At 37.4% G+C, this 26209-nt stretch overlaps 1 protein-coding gene across 6 annotated transcripts in view; it reads left to right on the top strand.

Moving 5' to 3' along the window:
• TRPS1 (transcriptional repressor GATA binding 1) overlaps positions 1 to 21731 on the top strand; it is a 214380-nt gene extending 192649 nt beyond the window's left edge. For all 6 annotated transcript variants that reach the window (XM_082753864.1, XM_082753865.1, XM_082753860.1 and 3 more), the window contains 2 exons: positions 11273 to 11395; positions 15966 to 21731. In XM_082753864.1, the coding sequence (XP_082609990.1) occupies positions 11273 to 11395; positions 15966 to 17027 (1185 nt within the window). In that variant the 3' untranslated portion in view covers positions 17028 to 21731. The remainder of the gene's footprint in view (positions 1 to 11272; positions 11396 to 15965) is intronic.
• The last annotated feature ends 4478 nt before the right edge of the window (positions 21732 to 26209 follow it).

Genomic DNA, 26209 nt, shown 5'->3' with positions numbered 1-26209 from the left:
ACCTGGTTTGTTTATGGAAGGGATGCTTGCAGTACATAAACACTATTTAAGGAGAAATGTCTCCAAAATGTGGAACAGTTGTTCTATTCTCCTTCTCATCTTAATGGCATTTTTAAGGAAAACTATACAACACCCTATATTGAATCTCATTTACATGTAAGCATTAGGATCTCAATAGGAAACAACAGTCAGAGAATATTTTTTTTTGCAAAACCTGCTTTAGATACTTCACTCAGGTTCTCTGAAACATTTTGAAATTATTACTGAGTTGATCTATTTTAATCAATTTAATATTTATAACCATGAAATTCAAATATTTTTCAAGACAAATGAGTAGACAAATTCAAAAATGAATTAAGGTTAAAGTGGACAGAAATTAATACAACAAATAAGTAACAAACAATCTACAGCCTCTCACTGAAGAAAGATTTGGTTGAAGAAAGGATCAATTTACCCAGAATCGTTGAGTTTCATATAGCTCACCAGCTTCACAGAATCAGTGAGTATGAAAGGCAGCTCTGGATCACCTCGTCCAACCCCACTGCTCAGAGCAGGGTCAAGATAGAGCAGAGTGCTTGGGGATGCATCCCTATGGGTTTTTAATATCTCCAGGGTAAAGGCTTTATAACCTTTCTGGTTAACCTGCTCCAATGTTCAACCACCCTTAGAGCACAAAAGTTTTTTTTGTTATGTCCAAATGAGATTTTCTGTATTTCAGTTTGTGCCTTTACTTCATGTCCTGTCACTGGGCACCACTGAGAAGAGCCTGGCTCAGTCTTTAGTCTCCCCATCAGGTATTTATACCCACAGATAAGATCCCACTGAGCCTTCTCTTGTCCATGCTGAACAGTCCCAGCTTTCGTAGCCTCTCCTTGTAAGAGAGTTGCTCTCTCAATCACATTTATGGCCCTACACTGGACTCTCTCCAGTATGTCCCTGTCTCTCTCGCACTGGGGAGCACAGCACCAGGTAGAGGACCCAGATGTGTCTCACCGGGCTGAGCAGAGGGGAAGGATCACCTTCCTTAACCTGCTGGTGATGCTCTGCCCGATGCAACATGGGAGGATGCTAGCTGTTTTAGGTGGGTTAACTTTAAAAAATACAAACACAAAAGCTATGGATAGCACATTTTTTTTTCTTTTTCTTTTTTTACCCCATTATCTTCCTATATGGCTGTAACACTGAACATTGATCTGGCCCACTCTTACTTTCTAAAGCTTCAAAAAGGAAGCCATCAAATATTTTTGCCAAAAGTGGGATTGCAGGACAAAATAAGATTATTATGTTTGAAGCAACCACTTAGACACAGACTCTGCTATATTGTCTTGTTCTTTGGAAGTGTTTGAAATGGATTGGATTAGATGAAAATGTCCATTATAAAAAGGCCACTACTTTTCAATATTTACCACACGGTGGTATCTGGGATACCACAGTTTCTCCCTAAGCTTACAATAGGAAATAACTATGGTAATTGTGTGGTATGGGTTGGCAAATGTTGATTTTTCTGAATGGAAGACATTCTAGCAACAGCACGTAACAAGATCGGCAGTAAGAGTGCAGTCATAAATGTATTGAAAATAATAGGTGGACATTTGGATCAGCTTTGGATCCCTCCCTAGTAACAGCTTTCTCTGGGGGACTGTGTGAGACTCAAATTATAGTTACTTCAGTTCCTGAAGAAGTGTGTAAGGTATATCTGTCCATAAGAAACATTTTCTTGTTATGCTTCTTCTTTAATTAAAATTAATGGTCCCAAGGGGAATTTTTTAAAGTACAAGTACCAGGTGAATGAACCTCACTGGTTCTCACCAAGAAGTAGACACCTAATTGACATTTCCTCCCTGAGTCCTGAAGACTTCCATTAAAACTTTAGATCCTCATTTTGTAACTTAGAAATAGAAATTATTCTTCCAGGGTAATTTCCAGATTTGGGGTGCAAATTTGGGAGGATGTAGGTGATCAAAAGTCAGTGGGACTGAGGCTTCTATGACACTTAATGGCTTTTGAAATTTTTACCCCCGAGGAGCCTTTCCCCTGCTGATTTTGGCAGCCCTCAGCCAAAATCTACAAATGAGAGTTCCTCCTCTCAGCTGCTGGCTTTCTGAGCCATTTTCTATATAAATAGAGATCACGTGGACTTTAATAAGGTCAGGGAATGTTTTTTAAATGTCTGTGATTTTTTTTCCCCCTCAAAACTTAATTTTGCCCATCTGATTTCTATGGAAGTGGGAACAGATGCCAGAAGCTGAGAACTCCAGCAGCTTTGTGCTCATTCGTACAGCAGAGTACTTGCGGGATTGGGACCCTCAATTACTATCATATGTAGAGTTACATATTGGCTCTTAGCTGAGATCTGCAAATGCTGTCTGGTTCTTCTACCATGTCAAAGTTGGGGGGTGTTTAAGGAAATATGGATGTATCTTTGCTCCGTTTTTATCTATTCATTTGATGAGTGAGATTACTTCATGAAAGGAGGGATACTCGGGGTGGTGCCTTCTTAAACATAAATCCTCCAGTATTGATGCCTAAACTTAAGCACCTAATTCCATGTTTAGGCACCTTCATAACTGGCTCTTTATCTCAGAAAGTGAGCCTGTTTATAACAAAGTCTAACTATTGATTTAGTTTCCCTATTGGAGACAGCAGGGCTTGGATATTTTTGCTTTGTGCCAAGAAATGAAAGTCAGAAGCGTTTCCAGTTTTCTCGATGTCTCTTTCAGCATGCTTAGGGCTGTTCTGAGAATACTACTTCTATGCAGTGACTGAACAGAAGAGCAGCAGTCTAATTTTGTCTGTGTTATAATGTTTGTAAATTAGAAAAATACAAGGGGCTCATAATGACTTTTTCTTAGGTTCGCTCGCTAGCAACAGCTTAGTTCGTTTGGAAGAAGGCAGTGTGCAGGAAGGAGCAGCAATCTGTGGGAACAGGCGCTGATTTTTCAGGCAGCCACTCAGAATCGCAACTGCTGCATGAATCTGTTTCTGCAGAGTGCCAGTGGAGGAAAGTTTATATTATTTAGGGGCAAGGATCACAGTTCCCAAACCGGGCTCCCTCTGTCCAGCTTATACACTAATACATCTACCTACCCCTTTTTTTAGTAAGAAAAGCTATTATTCCTAAGTTGGACTTTTCATATAAATCTTATTTTTGGCTACTTCATGTAAGTACTTCATGTAAGTACTGCTCTAAAATTGCCTGAGTGGTCTAGTTGCTTTAAAAAGTTGGGAAGAAGCTTAGACAGAAACTTAGCAATTTTTTGCAGCAGTTCTTAAAAAAAGCTGATTAAACTTGTTGTGGTACTAACATCGTATTTTTTGTAAAGATGCTGAGAGATGCTGCTGGCAGCTTTTTATTGTGCCAGGCGGTAAACTGTAAAGAAAAAACAGGACACAAATTAGGCAGGCTGTAGTTTAAATATTTGTGAACACACCTCAGCAGAGATAGCACATTACTTGAGTCGATAGGCACAAGGAATCTAGAAAAATAGTGCTGCGTTTTGGGAAAACAAAGACAATCAGGGCTTTCTTCTTGAGCAGCTGCAGCCAGTTCCACTAATGGAAGTGCAAGAGCAGAAACTGGCAGCACAAGGTATGTGTTCGTTTTTACAGATGGCAATGCAGACAAGTTGGTAATTGAGAAGGAAGTCATGTACGTGAGCTGTTTGACGGGGGACAGCCCATTACAGTACTTTCCTGTGTAATTGACTCGGTGAGTTATTGGAGAGAGAATTTCTATTCCTCTTGAATAGGGTTTGGTTATTGCAAAACGACATCATTATTGTTAGTGAAATGCAAGATTAGAGATTTGTTTTTTTTTTTTTCTCCCCCCCCCCCCCCCCCCCCCTTTTTTTTTTTGTCACTTGTGTGAATAAAACTTTTAAAATTATTTTTCATTTTGGCTCCATGGAGATCTGTGTCATACTGCTGGAAGTCAGTAGCAAAATGCAGCAGAAGAGAGATCATGTCACACTGCAGTCACTGTTGTTTAAAGCCCTGACAGAGATCTAAAGATGATCAGTTTATGTGAATTTGAGGATCAGGCCTCAAAAATATGTTAGTAAAAGGTAGTTGAAGGAAGCCGCTTTCCAGCAAAATTCAATATTTAACTCATTGTGAACCAGATTAACATGCAATTTCACCAGAAAATGTCTCTCACTGTTCGTTACAAATGCTTCATGCCTTAAATATGTATTTGTCTGGTTATTTAGTCTGTATATAATAATTTGGCCCAACAGCAGATCACACATATTTTTCACACATTGCATTTAAAAATGAACTGCCACTAACTGTGACAAGGAAGTCGAACCTGTACAAAAAGTTATATTGCTTCATATTTTTGCCACCACAGATCTTGAGGGAGAAACAGAAATTACCCTCCATCCCTATATGAATTAACAAGGAGATGCACTGCGAAGTGCATAATTTTCACAGATAAATGCTCAAATGAATGAAAATTAATAACTCAAGAACGTTTTCTTGGAAAGTGTATTGTGATCATATATAGTTGCATATGGCTCTTAACAGCTGGTTAAAACGATGGTGAATTCCTGCTTGTGGAGTTTAGGCTCTGGCTAAAGGTGTCTGGTCCAGGTCCTTTTGCACTGACAAAGGTTGGGTGTTCTGTAGCTGGGGTGAGGAAATAAAGGTAAAGAGATTCAGCAGCAGCTGATTTCATGGTTTCTTTGCATATCTAGAGTCTTAAATTTATTTGTTTATTTTAATCAGCCAATGTTTTACTTTGGTAGCAATCATGCAAAATTCTTCTTTCTTAGTAAGACAAAGAGATTGGAGTTCACTTGCCTGTATTGTCTTTTTGTTGTTTTTTTGTTTGTTTGTTTGTGCTTATTTGGGGATGGGTGGGGTTTTTAGTTTTCTTGTTTTGTTTTTTTTTAAGTAGTGAAGTGTCACTGTCTCTAAGGCAGCATTATAAAATACAGGTGAATGCTACAGATGCTGGGACAAAATTACTCATTTGCATTTTTGCTGCTGTTAAAAAAAAAAATAATTGCAATTTACGTGCACATGAAAATATTTATACTCTCTAAGGAAATCAGGGTTAGAATTCTGAAAGACTGTACTGGTAGTGAAACAGTGATGTTTAATACTGTTAACAGTGATGTTAGCAGTAAGTCTGTTTTGTTGTTGTTTTGTTTTTTTTGACTCTCTAAAGAACCCCTGATTCCTGTCATTAAGTTTGTGATGCAGCACATATCATAAAATATGCTGTTAAAATAAAGCATTAAAATTCTACTAAACATTTTGTATGAATTAGGTATATAATTTTAACTTTACTCTTGACATTTCTACTTTATTTCTACTTTGCCTTTCCTAACTTCTTTCTTATGTGTCTTTCAAATACAGCTCTCTAATGTAATTGTTCTTGAAAATTTCTTAGATGAAGACTTTGGATTTGGCACATTAAATTGACTTCAAGAGGCATCTGTTAACTCATAGCTGAGGTTGAAAACAAGATCTACTTTAACACTCTGCCTTATGTGTTTCTCTTTTTCTGACAACTTACACTTTGGGGTTGAAAATTTGCTGTGCCTGGTCTATTCCTGAAAGCTTTCCAAGTTATGAAGGGAAGAAAGCCCAATGACTTTCTTTTTAATTTAGACATAGTTACAGCAAAAGCAACTAAAATTTTAAAATGTGAAACTTTACAGGGACATAGTTGTGGCTATTTTCATAGTTGAGAGAGAAAGCGGTTTTGATTAAACACGTTTAGGAAGGTCTGAGTGCCCCTGCAGCCAAAAGAAAAGAGGGATAAAAGATTATTTTCCTATCCTAAACTGAAAAAGTAGCACTTATTCCAATATCCAGATGGTGCATTGCTGCCCAGGTCTTAAACTTCAGTTAATCTCAGCCTTTCCAAAACACAGAAAACTAAAGGCTGCCTCATATAAGGGTGAGTAGTGGACACAATACCTGGAAAGACCTGCAGGTGTAAAGCAAGAAACTCCAAAATAATCACAGCAGTGCAAACGCAGCATATACAGCTGAAGCCATAAACGTCTTTTTTTCTGAACCACATGGCAGCAGACGGGCGACTATGGGTCTGAGGCCATCTGCTTACAGTTGGTGCTGACCACGGAGAGTCACCTGGCTCACACTGAGCCAAGGCTGTGCAGGCTTCCTGGCACTTCCCCTCTGGACCTCCCGTGCTGCCAGAGAGCATCCAGAGCCAGTGGTTAGCCCTCTTTCAGCGAGGCCTATATGGTTGTAGTCTCCAGCTTTGTCTCTGGAAGTGGGTCAGGCATATGCTTATCCTTGCATTTATGATTTCTCTGCATCTTATATTGTGGACCGGCAAATACGATGTTCTCCATTTTTGTCATGGTAGGAAAGCCAGAGATGGTCAAAAAATCCAGTCAGGCTTCATCGTATTGTCATTTGTTGTGGGGAAGTGAAAGTAATCTGCAAAAAGACGAGTTTTGTTATGTCCAAAACCAAGAGGGTGATGTAAGAAAAATGCTTGGCTGACGCCTGAGGAGCCTATTTGAGTTTCTAAAAGCATCTTCTGGCAGAAATTTTGAAAACAGGATGTATTTGGCACTAGAAGAGTGTCAGGCACCCTTGCTTAGTCTAGCTAGCTAAAAAGCCACAGTTCTTGAGCAGCATTTTTGGCTTTTAAAATATGTATTTTGCTAAATGAAGTTCCATTGAAATACTATCTGAAAGTTCAGTACATTTTAAAGTATTCTTGTGTAACTGCAAAGTGTAATGACTCTTCCGCATGGCTACAAAATTTGAAATTGTATAAACTGCATGACATCTTTTTTAAAATCTAAAACAGTTTTGTGTGAAAAACAAGGGCATGATCCTGTCAATGTGCCTGAATAAATAACTTCTTACCGTATTCTCTGCTGTTTTATTGGCTAGCAAAAATTACTAATAATAACTCCCTTACTTAAATGAAGTCTTGTAACTAGTGAAAATTGTTTAAGGAGTTAAAAACGTTGACCATTCAGACTTGATGATATGTATACCAGGTTTCAGACTTGTTCAATTTGAAATGGTCAAGATATGAAACCATAAAAAATGTGAGTAAATACTCTGCATATCAAGGGTTGTTATGCAATTACATGCTTTCAGTATGGTTCTTACTTAGGGAAAACAGTAGAGAGATCTGCAGTATATGTTCAGTGAACAATTACAAACTTTCATACCTAAGTTACATAAAAAAATAATCCATTTGTTGCTTTGCTACTAATAAAATACTAAAATGTGTGCATACTTCCCCTTCCCCCCTGAGAGCAACACCACTGTGGCTGTAGGTTTGTTAGACAGTTATCTGAGAAACTTGAAATTACCCTGTTCACCCACCTACCCCCACCCCAGTTTGGGCCAATCTACAAATTATAAACAGCTGAAGTGATTTAAATAAAGTTTTCAGTACAAAAACAACAACAATGAAAATAAGGTTACATCTGGGCTGAGAAAAAAACATGTGCCAAGTTTCAGCCCAATGTGATTTGAGACAATCGTGATATTAAATGCCCAGACCCAGGAACTGGAATGGAAATAGAGACAGGCAGGCTCTTTGCTGCACTGGCCCCTTCAGGATTCGTGATTGTAACGAAGCGGTTATAAAGCTCCAGATGATTAAAGTTTGACTTAGTAAATACATATTTTAGTTATTTAGACCCTTCTGGTTTATTCTTACAAGGATGTACAGGAAAATTTCATGAATACCTCCAGTTAGTGCCAGTGGCATTAATTTGAGACTGTGGCCAACCGTGATTACTTCTGTCAATTTACCTTTTCTGGGCTGATATTAAGAGATCGTTTAACCATGATAAGTGTGTGTTCATGTTTGAAAGAGAGGAAAAGCTTCCATATTTCTTTCAAATGCTGGCTGAGGTTTGTTCTTAGCAGAACACTTGAGCACATGGCTGGCGTTTTTGAGGCTGTGGGCCATCACCGCGGGGCAGATTTTACTGAATTGGAGCTCAAAGGTCAGTTCCTTTTTAAGACTACTGGAAAAATACAGCAGTATTGTTACTGACTGATACAAAAGCTGGATATGCAAAGCCAAACAGACTCATGAAGTAGAATTATCATCACTAATTACCATCAAGGACAAAAAGCAACTATTTATCATTTCTGTTGGCTAATAAGCTTTATAAAAGTCTTGATATGGAAAGATGGAAAGTAAAGGCCTGTTTTTTTTGTTTGTTTGTTTGTTTGTTTTGTTTGTTTGTTTTTGTTTGTTTTTTGTTTTGTTTTGTTTTTAAAAAGTACCCATATTGATTTGGGAGAAGATGACTTACAAGCATTGCAGGCCTTTAAAAACAGCTTCCATTTTTTCTTGAAGCCATGATCAAAATGTCTCAGGTGTACAAGCAGGTCAATTCTGTAGTTAGTGGGATCTGAGGAGTCATAATACGTTGTCTGATTCTACCGCAGTCCTGTTTCATCCCAGGAAGCCCATTTTAAAGCTCTGCGTCCCCACTACAGAAAGCTGTGTTAAACAACAACAAAAACAGCAAAGCAACAGGATTTAAGATTTTCTAGAGGTGATTTAATTCTTACTTCATTAGTGTATGTTACTCTTTGTTGGAACACTTAGGCAGGGGAAAAATTATTGTGCATTTTTCTGTAAGGTCTTTAAATGACACAGAAATAAGAGACCAACAAGGTAAAGAAAGATAAATTTACATTAAATTTAGAGAAGGATGTCTAGCTGAACTTCTTTGGACTTCTAGAAATAGTTCGTATGTACTAGATAAACACAGGTGCATGTTTTTGGTGCAGATAGCTGCAACTTGATATTTTGTATCTTGTTGTCAACATTATATTATTTCATTGCAATCGATACCCAATCTGAATCAGATCTTTCTCTAAGTGAAAGTGAAAATATAATAGGAGTTCCTTTTCTCAATGTTTTAAACATACACTAGTTCCACATGGGTCAGGATTTCAGTCTTGTAACACCTTCTGTCACCATTCAGGTGTATGTGAATACAGATTATAAACTCTAAGGTACTCTCTATATTGTGAAAGTCTTCTATGACTTTGTAGGGGATATTTCTCAAACTCAAGTAACACAAACAGAAATGAAAGTCTGGGAAGACTTACTCAGATTAAGACTCCACTTGTTTAATATACCACACCACGAAACCATAGACTGACAGACAAAAAGTAGGAACGGGAAGGAACAGTTATGCAGTTGTGTCTGAATCCTGGCCATATACAGTCATTTCCGCTTGGAAACTTCTCACCCTTCAAGTGGACCAAATTGGGGTTAGCTTAGTGAAGCTTTCATTGTACTCTTTAGGAAAATATTTCAGCAGCCAGGTGAAGTTTTGCAAGGATATGCAACCACAAAAAGATTTGGGAGCTCTAGCTCACTTGGAGGTAAGTGTGCCTTGCCAGAGTGAGCTGTGTCTTGAATACACAATGTTAGATTTTGTTGGCTGAAGGACATCAACTACTATTTATTTCTCCCCCTACCCAAATTGAGAAAAATGTAGTGCGTTACTGTTTCTGATTTAAGAGACATAGTAAGGAATGATGTAACAGGGTGAGAGAGAGATTATCTTGATGACAATCTAGATTTTATTGTATCACCTTAAAGTAGCACAACCTGCTGTACTAATGAAATTGTGTTCTTGGTTTGAAAGGGCAATTGTTAGCCTGACTTTGTGCTCACTAAAAACATTTCCCCAATCTTGTTAAATTATTGCACTCATTTCAGATTTTTATGGCTGTGCAGCTTACCAGCCCTCATTTCTTTACGTTTCATTCATTTTCCTTGTATTGATGATTAATGGAGGATGTCGAACGTTAGAGTGAGCAGGCATCAGCAAATGCAAGATCATAATTAGTTTAGCTGACGAGGGCCTCTGATAGCACTTGCATCTGGATGGAAAAATTACCCTATAGGGAACTGGCTGCTCACCAGGTCTTTTTAGTGATACATTGTGAAACACCCGATGAATCAAATGCCCTTTCAATGCCAAGAAAGTGTTCCAGTCTTGAAGCCAAAATTATGTCTGCAGAAAGCTTTCCATTTGAAATGTATCAGAGTACAATTATAACCATTGTATTTTTTTGGCATGAACACCAGTCTTCTACAGTATGGACTAAAGTTAAATAAATTACTTAAATTTTATGAAACCCTGAAATTTTGACTTATCGTGTTAGTAATTTTTAATTTATAATAAAATTACTCTTCACCCAAGCATTTTTTTCCCATACTCGACCATTCTTATCTTAGATGCTGAAGCTGTCTTACTGATTTTTATTTTTCTTCACAAAAAAGGGAACAGAGTTGAAATTCAGATTTTCTTTTCAGCAAAAGAATTCCATTTCCTGCTTATTAGTATTTGTGCCCACAAACACAGCCTGACTTTTGTTTAAATGAGAAGTTTAATGAAATCATTACTCTGTAGAAAGAATTTAACGAGCAATACTCATAAACGTGTCTACTTTTAAATATTCTTGGATCATTATGAAAGCTGATGAATGCACAGCTCAGTCTGGTTAAAAATCAATTTGTATTTAGGAAAGTTGTACTGTGCCTTTCATTGCCTGAATAAAATAAAAGGAATATATCTATACATTGATGAGACTGTGTTTTCTGGGGTTTCAGGTGAAGTTTGAAAGAGGTCGCATTAAGAAAACTACTTTTATTTGTTTGGCAGAGGTTACTCCTTGTTCTTAGGGGGATGAAGGAAATCTATGCTATTTTATACTGATTTCCAAAGTAAGTGGAAACAACTTGAACTGAATATTGTGTATTCAATTTATGAAGTATAATCTCTGTTAAAGGAATTGGTATGACACAGATACAAACTGCAATTAATTAACATGGTGGTTTTCAGGATTCCTGTTACCGATCACACTTTAAAATCAAGCAAACTAAAAAGAAATAATCTGTTGTGAAATGCAGTGAACAAAATAGGAGAAGTTTACAGAATGTTCTCTGTCAGCTTCCAGAGTGGTTTTCAGAATTTGCTGTTTAGAAACCATCATTAAATGCACAAAACCTGAAGTTCAAAAAGTTAAAGCTGTTATTCTGAAAAGGCTTTGGTGTTTCACACACCTCATCCATCACTCTAGGGTTAATTATAATGAAAATCAGTGGTGCCTATTAAGCACAATTGAACCTGACCTCATTATGGGCAGTGTGGTTTTATACTGTCATTGTTGCCAGTCTAGAGACAAAACTCCTGTGTTGATTTGTCCTAACTCCGCAGATCATGTGACTCACCTCTGACCTGTTTTTTTTTCTGTGTTTTTTTTTTTTTTTTCTTCCCTATTTCAGAGACGTAGAGGCTCGGGTGTTTTTTGTGCCAATTGCCTGACCACAAAGACCTCTCTCTGGCGAAAGAATGCAAATGGTGGATATGTATGCAATGCGTGTGGCCTCTACCAGAAGCTTCACTCGGTAGGAAGAACTTACTAGTTTTTTCAGAAAAAAGGGGTTATACAGCTAAGCTGGGCAGCTGTGGTCTTGTCTGGTTGTGTGATTAGTACCACTCCCTGGCCTGCAGTTAATTTCCTAACAGGGTTTTGCAGTATGGTCACTTTGGGATCAGATGTGATTCATTATGAAGCAGGCTGGGATGCTGTGGGTAGACGTGTTTGAGATCACCAGTGATGCATTTAATTATTTTGATACAAAATAAGGGGAAAATTATTTCTTTTCTGGGAATTCCATTTAAAGGCATACAAAATGTTGTGATGAAAGCTCTCTAAATTCAAGAGCCCTCATGTTCGTAATCAAAAAACAAAATAAAATTCTTCAAGTCAGAGATCACATCTATATCAAAAATATCCCTTGCTGTGGTTCTTGTTTGCTTTCATTCCTTTTCCCCCTTTATTCCTCACATCAAATTTCCTAGAGATATGGGCTTTGGGTATTTTGGTTCTCTTTTTTTCTAAAATTCCTATAGTCTGCTGCAGATTCTGAAATAGTAAGGAAGCTACTCAGGTGATGGCACTCATCATTTTCTAAGAGAATTATTTAGCATCCCTCCAGATCAGGCATGGAATAAGTAATAATCATGGATTGTCTACATTGCTTTTTATCTTATCGACACGGCTTGATCTTGAGAGATGTTGAATGCTTTGGTCCAGGAAAGCCATGCTTAAGTGTTCCCTTGGATCAGTGCCAAAATGCTCAGAGTCTTTTAAGTTAAGACCCAATAGTTAAATGTTATCCCCACTATCTTTAATAGAAATACATGGGAGAGTCAGGTGACCAGTTTTTGACTCATAATTAAATTTTTACAACATTCCCATGAAGTTAGAAAATAATACTGTTTTTCAGTAAAGGAAACTGAGGCAGACATTTGGAGTTTGATGAGGCAATATAACAATCTAGGCTTTGAGCCAAAATCAGAAATCCTATGTTTTGGGAGAGTACATTTTCTTAAAACATTTTTTAGAAATTCTATTTAAAAACAAAACAAAAAAAGGGTAAACTATTTCAAATGCATTGACACTCCAAGTGCCCAGGCCTCTATAAACTTGAGGCATACGCTTCTAAATCAATTAGCAGTTTCTGTGAATTTTATCCTTGGTCTTGTGTACAGGCCATACAACAAACTTGTTTACTCAAGACCACTTAAAAAAGAAAACTATTTCAGTTTTCAAAAGCAGAAAGACCATCACCAGTCGTAAACATTACCTTTGTTTTCTACGTCCTGTTGTTGTGAGGTCAATAACTGTTTTTTAGCTCCAGAACATCCCAGCCAGTCAGATGAAATCTGAGGGGGCGAAGATGAACTAATGCATGATTTCTGGCCAGCATCTTGGCTAGATCTTGCTGAAAGTATTATCTTCCTGGAGAACTCTCAAAGTTCTAGATACAATATCTGATTTAAGGTAAATTGATCACTCATGATCATCCACAAAGACTTTAAGGAGAACAGCTTGGCTTTGCAACATTAATTTGACATTTGAGTTCAGTTATTTGTAGAACTTCTATGGACAACCTCATTTTTTTCCCTTTTATAAAATATATTTCTAAATTATAGTGTTGGAATTTACCATAATTATTAGTATGACTTGCTGAACAAATGGAAGCTACAAGAATCAGTTCTGAATTCAAAAACATAGCTCAGATAATTCTTCTGAACCCTAGGGAACAAACTAATGTGCTTCCCACAATAATAATTAGCAATACAATGTCAAAGTTCTTTTTATGCATATAGAGAAAGAGAAGGTGACTCAATCTTTTAGCTCCACTGTTTGAGCATGGCAATAAGCTGTCATTCACTGGACATTTGACATTAATATCTACAATTGAACTTTGACCAAACAAACACAAAGAATTTAATTAAGCTGCCACTACTGTGGTACAATAGCAACTCCATTGTAAATTGGAGTCTGAAATAATCAAACAAATCTCTCCTTTGAAACACCATTTGAGACAATCCCATGTAAAGGGATACTCTTTAGAGTGACACTGGAAAGATGAAAGTTTCTTCTATCTACACGTCTCTTTACCCATCTACCTCTTCATGAAAAATTCAGTGAGTATTTGTTGTATTTTTTGAATTAAGGAGTTTAAGATGATGCAGATATTAAGAAAAGGGCTGGTACTATAAAAATCCAAGGTAATAGAACTGTTCCCCTTCTAAGTTGCCCCATTAAACTAAATTACGCTACTCAGCTGAGTAAAATTATTCACCTATAGTAGGTTTGCACATTTCATAGCTACCTTTTAATTGGATTATCACTATCTAGAACTACTGTGCTCATTAGCAAGTCAATAATTAAGAATGTGTATAATACAGTTATCTTTACAATCCCTTATTTCACTGGTATTTAGTAAGAAAACTATTGTCTGTCATATATCACTAAGAAGTTGGAAACGACAAATGCAAAGATTGTAATGATTGCTGCTAGGAGTCAGGTTTCCACTTCTATGATACTCTTGAATAACTTTATGTTTTCAAAGTTTTTCAATCTACCTATGGGTCATTTACATGAAACTTGTCAAATTTCTCACTTTTATCTCCCTTAATGCAGACAAATGTGTTAAGAAATGTGTAATAATATTCAAATGGTCAATTATTAAAGCAGTTTTAAAGCAGTTTAAGTGAAGAAAGCTGCTTCCAGTTCACTGAAAACATACAAAATGTTCACATCTGCTGACACAGAAAGGTCTCTCTAGAATCATGAATTGGACCGCTTATATTTTGGTGCTATTCCTCATTTTTAATAGCTCTAACTTCGTCATGGAAGACTGCATTTTGTTCCTTAGTGATTCCTTGGCTAAATCCTCAAACTACTTCTGTGAGGAGTTACAGCATATTATTCTAGGATTAGATATAAGTGATGTCCTAGTGGAGAGGTCACACCAATTTCCCATTGTATCTAGGAAGTCTAGTCAAAATAATCTATTGAACTATTTGCTGATTTTTTTTTAAATGTTACTTATAGATTTGAGATGTTTCTTTTAACTACTAGCAGGATCAGATTTCACACCTGTAGCATGAAGAGTAAGGTTAAAAGTATTTCCAAACTATTGAAAGGATTTTCTCAAGCCATATGAAAGTGCTCTGTAGTGTATAAATAAAAGTTTAATGTGAGCAACATCGACAGATTTGTAAGTTCTCACACACCTTGTCAGCATGACAGCGTCATGAAAAGGTTAGGAAGTTACACTGAGTTTGCAATAGAGTATATTTTAATGTATATTAATTGGCCATTGAGTCTGCAAACTGTAAACATTATTTGCATAGAATTTACACAGAAAATATTCTAATTTTTTCTAAATATCATTTTGCCTCAACTTTGATCCTTTGAAGAGATTGGTTGAGGTGCTATTTTTCTGAAAATGTTGCATATTAAAACTCTAAATCAAAGTGTATACTTATGAATTAGATTTTTAATAAAAAGTAAAATCTTAACGAGTAGCTGCACTGCCTAATACATTGTTAACTACTAAGAATGAGGTGACATTAGGGAAGTAAATAGGTGAAAGAGGAGAAGAAGATGGCATAAGGAGAGAGAAACTAGATCACTACAAGTAGTAGAGTGAGTGCTCTTCCAGCTCTGGATATTTTTATATTAATTTAAAGTTACAAATATATAAAAATCATATTACATTGGAGATACAGATTGTTTGGGATATTGACTGTAGGCCAAAGTTTAACCTATATTTTAAAACAATGTTAAAAAGAAATTTTCCAAATAAACCGTGTAAGTGGAATACTGTGTAGGGCACTCTTCAGGCCTCCAACTAAAATAGGATTATGTATGCATTTGGACAAGACATTTAGGAAGAAATACAGTAGAGATGAAGGAGAAGGAGTTGATACCAAGGTCCCTTCATCCTTTTGGAGCTTAGGGAGACATTTTGTCTGGGCTTTCTTCATCTTTCTTAGTCCCTTTCCCACCAGCATCATCCTGCTCACCACCACAGTGGACTTACAGCCCTTCTGCTAGGTGATAGTGGCCATGATCAGTAAGACTTATTCACTGTCATTTTCCATCCATGGTATAGGGGGTTTGGTGTCAAGGTAAGTATTACCCAATTCTTGTTGTAGTGTGATCTGTGCAAACCGCTGCCTGGTACCAGCTCTTTTGACATGGTGCACAGAAAAACGCCGATGCATAGAGCCATGCATCTCCCACCTCATCTCCAACTCTCAGCGCTGTCTTTCAGCATGTCTACCCCAGAATTTTTCAGGAGTAAGGGATAAGAAGTGCCTTAACAGCTTGGACATTTCATTCCCTTTTAAGTAAACAGGTATAGTATGTTGAAGACTGTTGACTTAGTGTGATAAAACAAACCAATTCATAATTTATTTTGAACATGACAGGCCAGGTACCAGCAGTTTGGTTGACTTTCCTTATTTGTGAAAATTGTAATTCCCATAAAACTCTTATAATATAGCTCTTCACAAAAGAAAAGATAAATGTGCATGAGCATGGTCTTGCAGATTTGTTTAATATGTCTTTTTTTTTTTCCCTTTTGTTCATTATGTGTGTGTTCCATGCAGACTCCCAGGCCTTTAAACATCATTAAGCAGAACAATGGTGAGCAGATCATTAGGAGACGAACAAGAAAGCGCCTTAACCCGGAGGCACTTCAGGCTGAGCAGCTAAACAAACAGCAGAGGGGTAGCAGTGAGGAACAAGTCAATGGAAGCCCCTTAGAGAGGAGGTCAGAGGATCATTTAACTGAAGGTCATCAGAGAGAAATACAGCTTCCCAGCCTCAGTAAATATGAGGCCCAAGGTTCATTGACTAAAAGCCATTCTGCTCAGCAGCCAATATTGGTCAGCCAAACTCTGGATATTCACAAAAGGATGCAACCTTTGCACATTCAGATAAAAAGTCCTCAGGAAAGTACTGGAGACCCAGGAAACAGTTCATCAATATCAGAAGGGAAAGGAAGCTCAGAGAGAGGCAGCCCAATAGAAAAATACATGAGACCTGCGAAACACCCAAACTATTCACCACCTGGAAGCCCTATTGAAAAATACCAGTACCCGCTCTTTGGACTTCCATTCGTACACAATGACTTTCAGAGTGAAGCTGACTGGCTGAGATTCTGGAGTAAATATAAGCTGTCTGTTCCTGGGAATCCACACTACTTGAGTCATGTGCCTGGCCTACCAAATCCTTGCCAAAACTATGTGCCTTATCCCACCTTTAATCTGCCTCCTCATTTTTCAGCTGTCGGATCAGACAATGACATTCCTCTAGATTTGGCGATAAAGCATTCCAGACCTGGGCCAACTGCAAACGGTGCCTCCAAGGAAAAGAGTAAGGCACCACCAAATGTAAAAAATGAAGGTCCCTTGAATGTAGTTAAAACAGAGAAAGTTGATAGAAGTACTCAAGATGAACTTTCTACCAAGTGTGTGCACTGTGGCATTGTCTTTCTGGATGAAGTGATGTATGCTTTGCATATGAGTTGCCATGGTGACAGTGGACCTTTCCAGTGCAGCATATGCCAGCATCTTTGCACGGACAAGTATGACTTCACAACTCACATCCAGAGGGGCCTACACAGGAACAATGCACAAGCTGAAAAGAATGGAAAACCTAAAGAGTAAACCTTAGCACTTAGCACAATTAAACAGAAATAGGTTTCCTTGATGGGAATTCAATAGCTTGTAATGTCTTGTGAAGACCTATAAAGCACTTCATATAGAGAGCATGCCTTATCCAATATTAAATCCCTTGTTCTTTTCTTTTTCTTCCTTTTTCTTTTTTTTTTTTTCCTCCTAATTTTTTCTTTTAAATGAGTGGGTTACCAAGAAAAAAAGAACAGTTGGATGGTGGCCAGAAGGGGGAGAAGATAGTGGTATGGGACATGGCCAACCAAAGCTAGCCAGAATGCAGTGAATTATGGCGATTAACTTTGAGAAAATTTTACCGGACATTTAATACCTTTGCTATTGTGTAAGAGACATAACTGGCAAGAGTGCAAAGATGTGTATATGTATATACTGCTGCAGGGGTATAGTGAACATATGCACATTGTATATAAGAACTAGACTTGTTAAATATACAGATGTTAAAAGATCATTTTCTTTTCTTTAATTTGGGCTAATTTCTGCCCTACAACATGCCTTAGGATCACCTTTTCCTCAAAGCTTTGACAGCAATTTCATCTAGATGTTCCTCAGACTCAGCTGATTTTTAGCTACCATTTTATCACTACATTCTTTCTAGCACACTTTAGTCTAGAAAAACCATTTTTTGCAAGTGAAGTCTCTAATACAGAAGCCACACTCAAGGTTTAATTTGCGTAGAACAAGGTAACCTGCTGTATTTTATTTTAATATATTTTAATATATTTCGTTTCTAAACCTTAAAGTCTAAGGTTACTTCTCCACAGGCTTAACATTGCTATACATACCAGTCAATCCCTTCAGTAGACTTATACCAGCTTTTGCTAAGTAGCATTAAATGTCTTCATAGTACTTTTTAATACTTAAAGCTTTGTAAAAACTATCCATGAAGGGAAAGCTCCTCAGCATAACTGCTCAGGGAAATAGGGCTAAATAACTAAATATTAAATAATTGGTTAAAGGTGCTGTTAGACGAGCCTCCATGCTTGCTACAAGGGTGTACAAGAACTGACTTTAATCATTTTCATTATAGTGTCCCAACCAGTAGTTTATTATTTTGCCACAGGGATGTAGAAGATATTACAAGCTACTGGATGCACTGTCAGATTAACTTATTTCATTAAAGAAGTTGGGAGAACAAATAGAAAAAAACCTTATTTTTCTAGTAAATATTAATGTATTACATTTCAAATAATGGTGCCTGACATATTGAATAATTATTTTCTACAGTGTACGTATGCAACAAAGATATTCCATCATGCATTAGAGTCAGTTCTGGCTCTGCCTCGCTGTTTACATTTGCAAATGTAGCAAACAAGGTAATGAAGCAACTATTTCTATTGCAGTAGGTATCTTTTTTTCTGTGTGTGTGCATTAAAGTTGTAAACGATAACATGAAATGAATGAAATTTGTTGATATTAATGGTATGGAAAAACAAGAAGGAAATGAAAATATTTTTATGCCTACTTAGGAAAAAAAGGGTAGCACTATTCATTCCAAGTACTTTTGTATTCTTAAGCTCTTAACTCACATTGTTATGCTTAAAATGATAAACATATATCCTCTTTTTATTGCTTTGTCTGTGTTTCAGAAGAAACATTTCAGAAATTATTTTGATAAGTGCTGTTTGACGATGCAGCACTGATGTTTTATTGCATTCTGTAGTAGCATTGCACTCCATTTTTACAATATTACGCAGTTGCTTTTTTGTTTTGTTTGGGTTTGTTTCTTTTTCGCAGTGCAGGGTCTTAGTTCCTTATGGTTGGATGGCAGGTGTAGCTCAACTGGTTCATGAATGTTGCAGCGAATGAAGTTTAAAATGTCTTTCTGATATTATGTTGTCTTTTATTTCTCCATTCATGCATTTTATTTTTAAAAATGTTCTATAAAGATATCTCTGGACTAAGTCCTCACTTGAGATTATATGTAAAGGGTCCTATTCTGATCTCACTTACATGCCGCCTTTCTCAGATTTTCATGTAATTGAAACTAAAGCATCATAAAAAGAAAAAAAAGTTCTTGTATTTAACTTACCTGAATCTCACCACTCTCCCTTCTAGAATTTGGTGCACTTATAAGATAGTTAACCAAATAGACAGGGAGGTGGAAGATAAAAGGAGAGGTGATAGGAAATGTCTTATAGGGGTTGGCAAAAGGAAAAACGGGGAGGAACTGGCCTAAACATTCAGCACTTTGATAGTCTTTAGAAAAATGATGTGCCTAAAGCAGCCGGCAATGACCATCACCATGCATGAGAAGCACTTACGCAGCTGATCTCCAAAGGTCTTGCTGACCTTGGCAGTATTTTAGGTGTTACATTTTCACACAGATGAAATGTTCTTGCACAGTTTCTCAGATTTGTTAGGCACAGACAGGCTGTTGTTCAGCATTAGGCTTGCATTCCTTCCTGCTCCACACATTGCTTCTATACTGGTGAGCAGCATATGGAAAATCCCACTCAATCTGTTCATGGTTGAGTTCTATAACCCTTTAATAGTGTTCTAGGTTAGCAAAGGATATTGGGCCACATTCTTTTTCTTCTATTTTTAGATGAATCTCCTGCTTGATACCAGTGCCGGACAACGTCTGGTTATGTTTTTACTATTGTTCTCCAGTAATAAGTTCTGACTTGGTTTTTGTTGATTTATTTTTGTTGGGTATTTTTTGTTTCTGTTTATTTCTGTGGGGACTGAAATAGATTGCCCTCGTTTTGTTACGTCAGGGTCCAGTGTGTGTCCTTCTCAGCTTTTCCAAGAAACGTTAGGCTCACTTAGCAGTAATTTTATTGGCTTCAGAGTTAGCTGCCTGCCGGTTATCAGTAGTTACAGTTTTGACTTACTTCTTCCAAGACCTGCCTGTGGCTTCTTCATGGATGGAAGCTGCATCTTCATGGCAAAATATTTTATGGGGGACATGCGCATTATAAAACTTGAGCACCACCCTGTACTACATAGTACCTCTTGCTACTCAGAAGTAAGAGGCCAACAAGGAGAAATGCACCCACCAGGGTTTGGGGATGAGAAGAAATGAAATCTTATGAGTGCAAAGAACAAGACAGAGTTTGGGATATTAATAGTACACCTAGATGGTGCAAATAAAATTTGAGGAAAGTTCATTGTTCTTGCCATGACATATTGAGATGTTCTAAGATTTGTGCTTTATAAGAAATGGGATTTTGCCATAGCCTGTTCTCTTTGATTGGGATGTGGGGAGCACAGTTTTGTTTCTTCACAAAATAGAGGTGGTTCCATCCCTTTTCCAGACTCCTTCACAATGGATATTAAGGAAAAGGAAAATAAATCCTGGCACTGAAAAAGAAAAATCTCACGTAATAACTCTCAGGTGGAAACCAGTGTTAGCACACACAATTAATTACTGCACCCACTGCATGTTGATCAGCTTACAGCACTAAAAGTTAAACTTCACAGAATCATTATTTGTACTCAACATCCTGGTGTCTTCAAGGTGTTTCACTTCTCTCACCGGTGAATGGTTGTTGAAGATCTGAAAACGTATCTCAGATTCGATCCCAGACTAAGCAGAGGGTTCAAAAACAGAGCATGTGGTATCTAAACTTGCAGAGCAGGGCAAAGTTTCCATTTTCTAAAGAATAAACACTGTGTAGTGGGAACCCTCATGCAGCATCTTCTGCAAATCAAACTGTCCTCCAGCTATCACTTCATGGCTCCTGCCCCCTAGGTTAATGCAGTAGGAGAGGAAGGTTTTCCTGAGCACAGTTTTAGTAGTTCAGGTGCTAAATTCAGTGCTTTCCAACAGAAGTTTTGCACCTAATTGCCTCTGTGCTGATGAAACTCCTCCCTGAAGTTTTCATGGACCATCCAGAAAGGCCAGGAGTAGGTGAGGATGGTGCTGGATATACTGCATCTTTGCTTTGGCTAAAAGATGTACTGGTGCACTTGCTGTCAGTTTTAAAACAGAGAACACAAGAGAGATCTCAAGCAATTGAGGCACACTGAGGTAAGAGACTGTTGTTTTTTGTTTTTTGTTTTTCACCTAGAGGGAGAGCAGGACAAAAGTGACCAGTGCTAATTGTATATAGTGCTGAAACGTAGTGGATGTGCAATGGGGAGACCTGATTTGGCACTGTGGATAAGTGCTCAGTTCAGGGACAGACTTTCAAGTCTATCTTTGGATGGGACATTGTTGCTCTGTAGTCAAAACTACTTGCTTTATGTGCTGAGGATGTTGTCTACTATCTGCTCTTTGCCCAGGATGTATGAATATATTCCCATTCTCGCTCCTGTATTGATTTTTCTTGGCTAAGTTAACATGCTAATTCCTAATACTGGTCAGGAAAAGCCAAAGAGATTAGAAGTTCACTTCTGTTCAGCCAGAAGGGTAGCAACATTTCCTTCTGCTTCTGTGGAGACAGTTATGCTTGGCAAAGGATAGCGAGTAATTTGTCAACGTATCCCAAATGTGATAGATAAGTGAAAAATCCCTTCTAAAGTTTTTTTATTAACTTAAGATAGGCCGAGTAGAATGATTTGCATAATTTCCTCACCCCAGAATAGGATTCCTCCTTACCCTCTTCTTCACAATTTTCTTTCATTCAACCAGCTCTGGAAAGCTAGCAGTTGGTGAGATGCTACCTATACGATAATCACATATAATCCTGATTTACCTCTTTTTAAGAGGATAAAAGACAATAATTTAATGGTTCCCAGCCAAATAAATACTTTTTTTTTTTTTTTTTTTTTTTTTTTTTTGTACACTTAGCAAAGTAAAATGCTTAGAATTAGCATCGCAGCAACCACAGTTTTCTGTGCTGTATCCTATCATTTTGGTCTCTGAGCTCTATGTAGAAGGAGAACAGGAGAAAAGGAAACATCTCAAAATGCCATTGTAAATTTAGCTTATAGAAAATTCACCAGCAGGAAAATGAGAAAAAAAAAAAAAAAAAAAAAGTACTTAATAAAGAATGACGTCATGTTGCTAAAAACCATCATTAAACTTGTAGCCCTGATTTGACTCTAGAATGTTGGCTCTTATTGTTTTGTCCTTACAACACATGGATGTGTTTGCTTTTTTTTTTTCTGTTTTGTTTTGTTTTTTGGTTTTCATAGTGCATGTTCATTTCTACTCACAAACATGTTCTTGGTGTATTTCTTATGCAAACAATCTTCAGGCAGCAAAGATGTCTGTTACATCTAAACTTGAATAATAAAGTTTTACCACCAGTTATAAATCAGATTCATGTCATTGTTTCTGGGGAAAAGGTAATGTCACAGTGTCACTACATAGTGGGGTTGGGGAGGAAGGCAATCCAGAGTTGAGCTGTTCTGAGAGCTTGACATGGCCTTACAGCATCTATGAGTAAGGGCTGATGATTTTGGAGGCAAAGGCAGAATTGCACAAGCAATGAATGCATGAAAAGAAAAGGATCACCTTCAAAAATAGATTGGCTCTATTTTAGTCCTGAGTTATGGACTTTATATGTCATCGAAAACTTATTCAAGTCAATGACAAGATGTAGAGCAAAAGTCTGTTTCAGTGGATTTTGAACTTTTTAAAATCCTTCTTCCAGCAGCTTGTCATTACATTCTGCTGTCTCAAGGTGGAACAAATGTTGGAATAATTTTGAGGATGACATAGGCTGATACTGAAATGTGATCAGTATCCCAGGGTTAACAATTCTACCTTTCACTCAAAGTCCACAGAGGTCTTTAAATAACCGCTGATACTCAGAACTGTGGTTTTCCATCATGCCCACAACTCTTCAAGGAAATCCTGCTCGCTCCCATCACACAAGTTATTGACTTAATGGTGACTCAGGAACAGAGTGTGCCACCTACAAAGTTGCCACCACTACTTTTTCCAGCAGCCTCGGAGGTTTCCTCAGAGATCCCAAATAAAAGAACTGGCCATATCAGCTCAGCCTGGCGTTTCTGTGTGGATGAGCTCACAGCCCAGGGTGGTATGGCTCCCAGCCATCATTTCCATTATGCTGTAATTTCCTTTCTCCATAGGTTTGGACTCATCTCCATGGCTGAAAGACTGTTCATCTCATGCAAAATAATGTTTTAAAGTAATACAAAATGGTAAAATCTGTTTATAATGTTAGAGTACAAATGTTCTGGAGCTCAGTTTTAGAAACACCATGCCAAAAATAACTTCCCCCTGAGATTCATTCTTTCAGACAATTCAGATGCAGACCCTATGTATTTTCAGTCTCTTTTTAATTTCCTGAGATTAATAAAAATAATAACTGTAGTAAAGGGAAAAAGAAAAAAAAAAAAAAAAGCTTTCAAAGGCAGAGGGAACTAGTTTTGGAGACATAACTTTATGCTTAGGCTTTATGCAGTTTGAAAAAGGTGGTATATGCAAAAGCTAGTCAGTATGAATATTAGGAGACTATATATTTACACATATACACTGTCTCTATATATAAAGTATGTATTCATAAACTATGTATGTATAGAGCTATATGGAGAGAGAGAGTTTATATATATGTAAACTGAGAGAGAAGGTTAAAATTAAATAATCAAATATTTTCACCTGTTAAAGGATAACATGAAGATTTACTCCTAATTTGCAGTCGTGTTATGGAACTACCCCTGACCAATGGACTCTGTCATTTATCAGAATCAAAACCAGTGCATAATATTTAAATTCTGTCTCCATATACTTATGTGAGCTCATAATTGTAAGAGCCAATGACCTCAAATTTTCCTTTGTGGTTGTACTATTTGGATAGCCTACTTACAGTGCTAATGCCTTCCTCTTAACAGCAGGTCCACATGCAAACAGCTCATATACGTGCACACTGACATTGTTATCAAGTCTTAATATGTGATTATAGGGCTTAAATTTGTGCTAAGAATCTAGGGTCTTCTTGTTCTAGAAGCAATGTCCTTGATTATTTCCTCTTTAGTTTTTACTACTGCCATTTTGACATTGGTCAGAACTTTTTTGTCCCAGGTACAACAGTCCCAGAATATAAAAGATAATCCATCAGCTATAAGCAGGTCCTGACCCTCATCAAAGATTTATAAACACATCAAGTTAAAAAAAAAAAAAAAAAAAGTATAGGAATAGGAGTTGATGCATAAGAAAACGGACAGAATGAATTAGCAGTGTGTGCGCTCTTTTCTGTATAGAGGAAGGTGGGGGGAGATGAGGATGCTTTCAATATTATACTCTTGCAGAAGATATTGGATAGTTATCATATAACTTAATTTATTTAGGAATCACAGAAAAGTAACTTCTGCTTTGATACTGTCTTTATAAAGTTGTGTTGACAGTAGGTGGGGATATAAAATCAATGAAACAGCAGAATGTCAGTGAAAGAGTTCAGTTTATGTGTCCATACAGTAAGTTTAAACATGATGGGCAATTACACTGGACAGCTGAAACCTGATGGAAGTAGAGTTTATACTGACACCAGCTTCCATTGATTTCCCTGAAGTGTCTGACTGATCCTTGTGTGCAGAACACCAGCTTCAGAGGGACCTTTCTGAAATGGAAGTGTCTTCTGCACATTCAAAGGAATAGAAGTGTCTTTCACACATTGTGGTTACAATGTCAGTGGAAGTGTCTGATTCACTTCCAAATGCTGCTGCGGAATTGACAGCTTAATGGTGAGATTGATATGGTGACAGTTCTGTCACGTAGCTCAGAACAGCTCCATCAACGCTGATACAACATCAGTGGAGCTGGCCAGAAAAGAAACATAACCATCTAAAGGGATAGAAAATAAATATACTTAAAAAGAACAAAGACTGCTACAACACTGTATAAAGATGATGACTTAAATCTGCCACAGAAAGGCTAAGGTTTAACACTGTTTTGCAACTGCAATGCAGCTTCTGTGGCCTTATTTCGGTGTAATCATTTCATTTATGATTTGCAGTACAAAAAGGAAAGTCACAACGTAGACTAGGTCTCTCCTCACTCTACCATTCTTTTAAAACAGGACAATAAAGAAGTGCAAACATGGATTAGGAAAACTTTCTAAATTATCATTTAAAGGAAGGGAACTAAATATTTTCTTACGAGCTGTTTTTATTAAGAAAGATTCTTGCAAAGCAAAGTTAGATTTTCTTTCCCTTTTTGAAAGTAGGATATTCTCCATGACTGAATCTGATAAAACTGGAAACAGATTTCAAGGTATGAAGGTATGAGATGTGGAAGCCTTTCAGAAATGTAAGGTGTTTTTTCAAAGTTAATGTTCCTGAAGGGTTGCATTCATGTTGCATACTATAAAACCCAGCTTTAAATACATATTATGAACCACATCTTCCTGTGCATTCTGTCAAATGGGCAGAGCAGGAGCTTATTAGATGTTCATAGCCACCATCTGGAGAGGTGCAGCCTGGATGATCTCCAGAGGTCCCATTTAGCCTATGTGATTATAAATATTCACAAATATAAATAAACTGTGATTATAAAAATTCACAAATTCTGTCCATATTTCTCCCTTACCAGTATGGCATATGTGCCATACTTGGAGACCAAGTACAAAAAACCCAAAGCACATCTGTAGATGGAAACAGTGGAATGTATCGAGAGCCACTAAGAGACCCGAGCTGGAAGCAAGTACAAAATAGCCCATGTTAAACACATGACTCTTAACAGGCACATAAAGACTTTTCCATCTATTTACAATTCCATAATAACTCATTGCAATAAATCCCTTAATTATACATTAAGTCATACAATGAAGCATAAGACGCTAGACTGCTGATGCACTGACATCACTATCATACCCATCCACCAGGTTAAATGTCTAACTTCTGTATTATCTATAAATCAAGCTGGGAATATTCACAGGCATTGGATAATGACCATCTTCAAGGTTTAGTGGCTAAAGCAGTCCCTAGCACACTTTGGCTGGGGCCAACTACATGCTTCCAGCCAGGTGCTGGGCACAACTGGGCAGTTAGCACTGAGGAGACCTCTCCAGGTTCTCCAGGGAAGGAGTATGAATGGCTCTCTGTTACTTTGACCCATTCTCTTGAGGACAGTTTGCCAGTGAAAAGCACTAGGAGCCATGGGTACATCCTGAGCCACTTACCATGCTGCTTAGGCATGGATAGATTTTGGGGAGCAGCACATTTTCAAGCAAAAGTATGTGCCACTGACTCCAGACCAGAGAATGGCCTTGAGCCTTTCTGATCACTAACATAGTTACTGCCTC

Source organism: Aythya marila (genome assembly GCF_965140915.1).
Source record: "Aythya marila genome assembly, chromosome: 2".
Lineage (NCBI taxonomy): Eukaryota > Metazoa > Chordata > Aves > Anseriformes > Anatidae > Aythya > Aythya marila.
This window is presented reverse-complemented; position numbering and strand designations above follow the sequence as displayed.